Source organism: Netta rufina (assembly GCF_964035555.1).
Source record: "Netta rufina genome assembly, chromosome: 10".
NCBI classification, from domain to species: domain Eukaryota; kingdom Metazoa; phylum Chordata; class Aves; order Anseriformes; family Anatidae; genus Netta; species Netta rufina.
The window spans coordinates 17,800,321-17,808,871 of record NC_140133.1 but is presented as its reverse complement, the minus strand read 5'-3'; the positions used below and the strand labels follow the sequence as shown (position 1 = coordinate 17,808,871).

Sequence of the window (8,551 nt, the reverse complement as noted above, 5' to 3'; positions counted from 1 at the left end):
TTATTATTACCCTCACAAATTGCACTGTGTCGTGTTTTCAATAGCAGAAGGTCAAGTTGAGCCCAGGGATAGAAGTGAGAGAACAAATATAAACAATAAAAGCAAAGAGACTCGAATGCCTATGAAATGGAGTGTTTGAGCTCATTATTCTGTGGAACGTGCGTCAGTACTGCTGCAAAACTGTCTCCATGTAGTGACTTGGAAATGTAGCTTCTGGGTACAGGTGGGCTTGGCATGAGATGTGGTGCTGGGAGCCAAAAGCATCAGAGGGAGCCATAATACATCAATGACACAGACACAATCCTACAGATGCAGCCCTACAGACCCTCTGCTCTGAGGTAGCTGGATTCCTTGGCCATATCTTTATGAAGACAGTGAAGGATTTCACCCTGTCCTTAATAACCTCTGGTTCAATTTGTTGGAGGTTTCAAGTAATCATGTGGAAATCTGTTTGCACTGTGGTGGCGTCTTTTCTAGATATAACAGTTTCCACAGCATTTTTGTGGAGGCACGTGGCTGTAAGGACACAGTAAGCAGTGTGCATTGTGTTTGTAATTTCCAGTGGAGTAAACTCTGCTTTTAGTTAATATAGTGATATTTCAGAGCTGTCTTACCACTGTTTCTCTGTGTTCTTGGAAACAAGTGAAAAGAGCAGTGTGACTGCTGCCTTTTGCCCTGGATTGTACTGTAGATGGCAGTGTGAAACAATGATTTTGATAACGAAGATCTATTTCACAGCATCATTCTAGACATTAATTGCAGTGTAATATGGCTTTCTTTGTAGGTCCCCAAAGCGAAGGAAAAAATTCTGAAATGCAGAAAGGCTTATTTGCAGCCGCAAATGGGAATCTGGAATAACTATGAAAAACACACTGAAATAATTGTGTTTGACTGGAACAAAATTCTTGCGAAGTCCCCAAGGTAAGAACACTTTTTATCTTTCAAATGACACTGAAGATTTGCTGTTCTGGTTAGCAACAATAACCACTTTAATCCAACAGAGAACGAAGGCTTGACATTTCTGAGAGTGGCAGCCCACTGAAGCTGAAGGGCCCAGCACCCCTTGTTGCATCTGTCTGCCAAACTTCATTTTCCCTCTGTCTTTTTAAAGATCCCCCTGTATTTCTTTATATTAGTAGGCTGAAGACTTGTGTCCTGTCTACCTGCAGTACACACTGAAGTCTGCAAGTGTTATATCATTTTAATGACACTGGTTGGTTTTAGCAGCCTTTCAATTTGGATATGTCCATGTTTTCTAGTGATATATTTATTCCTGGGCTTGGATATACTTATAAAGGGCTAGGGTTACCTTGTTAACCCAATTAAATGTGGTTTCCTATTCCCTATCTGACATTAGGGTCATGGTTTCAAAAGAGTCAGATTTTCATAATCTGGAAAAATTTTTGAGGTGATGTCAGCATACACTTCCAGGCTTGCTCCTGTACTGGGAATGGTGGGAACACCTGGGTTCACTTACATGCTGAAATAGGAGTTGTTTAGCTGCAGTGCATGATTTGGGGCCAAATACCTGTCCCTTTCATCAACTCACACCAGAAATGGTATGCTGAGAATTTTTGATCTGTGGTATTTAATTCCAAGGATTAAATTCTGCTTTCGTGCCTCAGGACACCTGAAGGAAGGTCACTGTCTGTTATGTTACTACACATTGAAACCAGAGCTGGGCTGTCCACTGATACCTGTATTTGTTTTTAGAGCAACTGAGGGATAGTATTGCAAAATGAGCAAATTGTGACTTCCTACTTAGTGGTAACTGGTGCATGAGGTGCAAGGTGTCACTGTTCTTGTGAAGGAAGTAAGAAAATTAAGGTTAAATTCATCTGTCTCCTCTGGAAAATATGTTACCTTAGTTACCTCTGGAGGATTTGGGTGACTAAATCTTGAAATTCAAAGCCTATTGGGCTGTTTACTTAGACTAAGATAAACAGCAACAACAACATTTGTGCTGGTTTCACAGTGACTCAATCCCATTAACTGCACTGGCTTTATGTGGTTCGCTGGGTGCAGAGATGATTTAGGCCCATGTTTATTAGCTGAAGAGTAGGTGCTCTGAATTAGCCTGGGAGTGCTCTGTAAGAGGGTACTTCATGCTTGTAGAAGACTCCTGTACACTGTTTTTTAACAAATTTCAGTTTGTTTCTTCCTATACTTGTCCTTTTGTGTTTAGAGTGGCAATGTATTGGGCTCTAAACAGGGTATCTACTTAACACAAGGAAATGTTAATTTCCCCAAAATTAGTCCTTAAAATGTAGCTTCTTTAAATTATTTTTTCTTAAACCTATAAGCATGATGAGTTATTTTTTTCACAACATTTGCAGATCTTAAACTTTTTTTTTTTTTTTTTTTTTTTTTATGGGTTAGAGTCAAGTCTACAAGGACAGCTGAAGATGCTGGGTTTTTCATTCAGGTTTTGTTACAGAAGTGCGAAATAGTGTTTGTTGCTAAAATATACTTACAACAGGTTTTTGACCTCTAACTTTTGCTGTTAACAAGTGATTTGTTTGGACTTCATCAATGTTCCCACTAATACATGCTGAGAACAATAATGTTTGGTGATGTGCGAAAGGGAAAGGCAAGCACTTCTAGATGAGAAAATGTGAGGCCTGTTTTGGTTTCACTTGCAGATGGTATTCAAATTTAAAACAGGACTGAAGTGCTTCACCTGCCTTTGACAGTAGAGCTAAGGCATGAGATTTTTTTAAATTTTCAGTTTTTTTTTTAACTGTTTGGCTGTTCAGCACTTGAATGATCTGACTAGCTGAACAGTTTCAGGTATCATAAAGATATACCAATAAATCATTTAGAAAATACATGGAAGAATCAGAGCTGGAATCTGAAGGGAAAAGTTCTCAAAGGACTGTTTGGTGCAAATAAGCATGCTTGTGATAGGCTCATCCAAATCCCAGTGTGCCGATTAACTACCGACTAACATCACAGCTTTCATAGCGGTATTTAGTTCAATTTATGCAAATCTATAATTTGCCTTTAATTAATTTGATGTATGCCTGCTTACAGCATTTGCTGAAAGTGTGGAATGTTACATCTAAGGGTTCAAGTGCATAATGCCCATTTATGTATTGCACGAGTAATAAATCATCATAACTGAGTTTAAGAAAATGATCAGATTACCTTTCGATGTGATGAATAGCATAACATAAGCTATTGAGGGATTTAATTGTAAGTATTTGCAGCAAAATTACTGAGGATTTGTGGTCTTAGTTCTTACGCATAAATGAGGCTAACGATATCTGCCTTCTGTGGAACAACTGTTTTCTGAAATGCAGTTTCTAACGCTCTGGCAGAGTAGTGAATCCTTGCGTATTTGACTGAGCTGGTGGCTTCATGACTGTTTAACCCTTAGCAAACTTATTGATCTCCAGGGAAGCTAGCAGATCCTGGTATCTTTAGCAAATTTGTCATGACAAGTATGAAGTAAAAAGTATACTTTTCTGTGATGTTTCTACTAAATAGTAGTGCACCTTATAAATATATATCTTTAAATTAAGTGTGGATGGGTCTTAATCTTAAAAGACTCCTCAAGATTTGTACAAATATACTGCACTCGTATGGTGTTGTTATAAATGTGTGTGGGTAATATGATGTGTGTTAGCCATTGCATTGCTTCTAACTATGAAACATGCTTCAGAAAGAATTGATCCCAACCGAACTGTGAATATGATTTTGTCAGTGTTGCCTTGTAATAAGATGTATTATTCTTCAGCATCTTTGCAGCTTTTCCTTCCCAGCATTGTTTTTATGTTATTCCCTGCTCATATTGTTCTTTCACTCATCTGCTTCCTTTTCTGCCTCCAGGATGAGATTCTGTGCCAAATCAATGCTTCTATCTGACTGGCTTTTTCTGGTCTATGTGTTAATGGTCTGCTGTAAATTGTTGTCCGCCTCTAGCCACCATCCCCGGGGACATACAGGTAGGAGCTTTTTGAACTCATTACATGCTACTGAGACCAATTAATACCACTTGCAGAGTGTTAGGGCCCTCTCTTTAGCAATGGGTAATAGATGAGGCTGTTGACAGCATGCTATAATCGGTGCAATGGGTTAAAAATACAGCAACAACCAAATGAGTTACTGTAAAATTTCATGGGGTTTTCTAGTAGTTTTATGTAGTGAAATCACTCCACAAAATCTGTCTGGTGAGCTTAATGACTGCTAGGAGTTTGGGATTTTTTGTGCCCTTTTGCTTTATCCCTTTTTTGTACTGCTCTGAAATGTATCTTTATCTTCCCCTTCTTAATCCAGTAGTTATCAGGAGACTTTACAATGGTATCATTGGCTTTGGTGAGCAATAGATCAAAGCCCTAAGACTACATGAGCCAGTTCTTCCACTAAGTAACACAAATACTGAACTGTGGTTTAGTTCAGCTTGTGGTGTGCTACTTTTTTCCTGCATAGTGAGGCAAACGGAAAGATAATTGTGTTTAAGAGAATGCACTATTCTAGTAAGATAATCTACCTGCCATGATATAGTATCTTATATATGACAGAATGACAGAAATAGCTCAGAACAAGCTGGGTTGTTTTCATAAATTGATACTGGACTGGAACTTGGTAGCAATGAGTCTGCTAGGACCATGCAGAGACCCCAGCTTGAATGCAGAAAGAAATCTAGATGTATTAGTGCTAATAACCTTTATCACCTTTGATCCCAGAAGCAAGAGAAGTAAAGCTAACAAAATACCACCTGTGGGCTCTGCTTTTAGGAGAGGTTAAAAACCTGGCAGCACCCTGGCGATGAGAAGACTGGACTCTCAGTACTGTAGTTAGCGTCATGCTGGTTTGGGGATTTCTGCAAGTGCTGTATTTGTGCTGTAGTCTCATTCTTAGATGAGGTGTGTTGCCATTAATCCATATATAATGTTCTTAGCTCTGAGCCAGATTCTCATGGGTCCGTGTCTAATGTTAGCATCCACTTCAGCTCAGTGCTAGGAAGTGGGGATGCATTTGTTAGAGGGTTCATCCTCCAGATGAGACAACCTATTGATCTCTTTCCTGGATGCTTCTGGTGGGTGTCTAGGTAGGAGCTGAAGGATCCTCATGAGCTTGCCAAAATCTTTTCAGTCCTGGCACGCATAACTGAATGTGACCTGCATACAGCTGCTGTGTCTATATTTACATGCTCACAGCACATCAGCAGTGTGTGTAAGAGCTGCACAGAACACCTCTGTGCTCTGGGTTCCCTGGTGCTGTGGAGCTTTCTTACCATGCTCTGACATGTCTTCTGTCACTGCCCATCCAGAGTGAGATGAAGCTGTTTCTTCATTCAAGATTCATTGAAATTTAACCTTTTTATCAGGAAAGGAATTCTCCTGGATTTTCTCTGATGCATGGATGAGTAGGGTTTATCAGCAGTTCAAGCGTGTTGTTTTTTTTAACACCTTAGGTTTTGAGATGTTTAAAGTGGATTCCAGCCCATTGCTTTCTATTGAGTGTCTATCACCTTTCTGTGGCACAGGATTTGGCCAAAAACTACAAGTCAGCAGTAAGTGTGCTAGAGTTACTGACAAAATGCCAAAATAATTGGGCACTATTTCTTTCAGTCCCTGGTAGACGTGTTTTCCATGAACTGAAGTGTTTGCCATAAAATGCAGTCACAGGTCAAGGAGAAAAACAGAAGTTTCAGCAAAAGCCTATAAAGCAATTGAATACTGGGTCAGGGAATGATCCACGTTACCTTTTTGCAGGTAGCTGTTATGGAAACTGGCTAAATTGCTTCACTGAGGAAGGGGATCTACACACAATGACAAGTTAATTAGGCCCTCTTGACCTTTCCTATAAACAACTGTTGCTTAGCAGTGCATTTCAGAGCTGATTAAACAATTGAAGTTCCTCTTCAGACTGCAGCAGAACCTGGAGAATAGACTTCTGCAGCATTTGTCATTCAGGGAAGAGTCTTGTAAGATGGAATGTTATTTTTGTCTTTTTAAGATGCACTTTGCATGTGTACCAAAGGGAAATACCTGTAATAAGGCAGCAGTGATCTTCTTTTGAGGGCTCATATGATGAATACTCATTATGTGTCATGTAAATTATGGCAATCTTTTAACATAATATTTCAGAATGCTTGACTGCATACTTTTAACTGAGACTAAGAATTCTTTTCACTGTATCAAAGAGGTATTGTAAAACACAATCAAGCTGGTCGGCTGTTAAGCACATTTGCTTACAGTGCTTTTTCTCGTAGGCTAAAAAAAAGGTTCTGCTCTTCATTAAATAGCGAGGTCAGATTGTGGAGCTTTTCTTCAAATAGATTCCATTGAAGCTGGAACCTTCACGCACCTTTTTAGACTCATGGTGTCATATTCTTCCCCAGACATGAGTTTCTCTTGTGTATGCTGAAGTCACCCCATCCCACTTTATGATTCCATGTGCCAGTTGCAAATCACCCCCATTTTTGATTATCCAGCTCCCCATATCTGGTGCATGGCATCACTGAGCATTTGGAGGGCCCTGCTGAAGGGATCTGCATTTCCCACCTTATTTTTGAGGTGGGAGTTTTTGAGGAATTTCTAATGTACGATCAGATCTGTGATGTGATCTAGTACGTGAACAAGGCAATGTCTTTCTCCTTCCTGATTTGCATCAGGAAAGCAAATATTTTTTTCTTTTAGTGTAGCACATTTCATGGAAAACAAATACTTAGCCTCATCTGGTTAAAATAAATTAACATGTTTTCGGAGAGCAAATGAGATTAAAAATGTAAATTCTGGTCAACAGACAGCTATCACATTTTTCAAAGTAGAATGTCTTGTAGCATGTTAGATGGTAGAGAGATGAATTCAGGCTTTGGGTTTGGCAAAGACCCTGTTCTATGTGCCTTAGGTCAAGCAGCCATAACCTAATAGGTACATATTGAGGTGGGATATACTTGATGTTTATGAGACATGAGGTGCCTACCTAGTGATGCTTTAGGAGCAGCTGTTTTTTAAGAATGTGTTGCATGACCCTGAAAATCAGTGTGTTTCAATCTGTCTTTGACATCGCTGGTTGCTTTTGAAAATGTGCTTACTCATTACATCTAAGAAAGTTTATTAACCAAGGGCAGACAATAGTATTGAAGCTGAAAAGTGGGGATTGACTTTTTTTTTTCTTTTCAAAATACTGTGATTTTTAAGGAGCCTAATCCAGGAAAAGACACTTATCGACTTAGGTCGTGTTAGATGGCACCTGAAAGAATGACATTTGACAGCTGTCTCTGTAATATTCAGACGGGGACAGAGGTTTGATCTTTAAGGACCCAGAAGCCATCCTGTTGCTGAAAAGTGAGAGACAATGGTATTGAGCAATCCATTTGACAAAAAAGGTCTCACCACTGTAATAAAGCATAGAACAGGCCTAACCCATTCTTTTGTTCTGCAATATATTCACTGTCATCAAATAACTGTTAGTGGAGAAAGAGACTGTTCAATCTAGCAAGACAGTCCTGCCATTGCTTTGAAGAAGTTTGGAATCTTGAGCCCAGCTTGGAGGCCTCAGCCTATTTTTCATTTAAACAGTGTAATTGCTTTGACTAGCAGAGTTAACTAGGCAAAAGGTAGGGGAGAAATATTCCTTCTTTTTACTGTTAGATCACTGAGGATGATAGTTATGCAGATTATTTCAGCAGGCTCCCTGTACAACTATGTAGAGAAGACAATTCTGAATATTTGTCTGAATTCGTTGCTCTGAATTACCCTTCTGAAGAGTGTCTTTTGCACTGACAACAGCAGAGAGATGCATAAGCACCAGCCTTACTAGAGCTATTTAAAATAGGGCAGTATTTCAGGCTCCCAGAGTTCCTAACTGATACCAGTATAACTATCAATTCCATGCTGTGCTGAATGAAGCAGTGTACATTTAGTACCAGGAAAAATTTGTTTCCACCTCGCTGTTGTAAGTCAGGATCCACAAATGATGAAGCATTGAATAGAAACTTCCTCAGGTCGCCTCACCTGGGGGCTGGACTTGTAGATCATTAATTGGTGCAGCCAGCTGAGCAATTTCTGTCATGAATTACCAGTGCAGCTTGGTTTTTCTTAAGGCTGCTGCATTTTATTTTTATGTGGTGGTTCTCACCTGAAATACTTCCAGCCTCCTCCTGCTTGCTCAACGGTCCAGATTTTGGAGAGGCCATTATAAGTATGCCTGGAATTCATATATTTAAAATACACCTGTAGGACCAAGTTTGTCTCTGAATTTGTCTTGCTTGGTTCATGTGTGTTTTTTTTTTTTTTTTTTTTTTTTTGTGTGTGTGTGTGTGTGATTTCCAGTGAGGACTTCTGCCCTAAAGGTCTTCTTGCTTCTCCCAGCTGCAGGATGGTGCAGAGCATAGGGATAAATCACTGAATGCACTGGGACATAGCTTGGTTGTCTTGCCAACTGGAGGAATAAGTAGTAACTTCTTTTCTTAGAGTTTATTCCTTGCTGCTCTGCAGACGGCTTAATTTACAGGGTTATCAGAGGTTTAATGGGAGAAGTCTTATTAAAAATGCCAGTGACAAGTCAAATGTGCATGACCGTGGAGATTGGGAAGTGG

At 39.6% G+C, this 8,551-nt stretch overlaps 1 protein-coding gene across 1 annotated transcript in view; it reads left to right on the top strand.

The window, feature by feature from the left end:
• Positions 1–841: 841 nt before the first annotated feature.
• Positions 842–8,551, top strand: part of TAFA4 (TAFA chemokine like family member 4) — a gene marked incomplete at both ends in the record, with an annotated part of 45,555 nt that continues 37,845 nt past the window's right edge. The window contains 2 exons of the mRNA XM_084292919.1: positions 842–921; positions 3,832–3,947. Coding sequence (XP_084149045.1) covers positions 842–921; positions 3,832–3,947 — 196 coding nt within the window. The remainder of the gene's footprint in view (positions 922–3,831; positions 3,948–8,551) is intronic.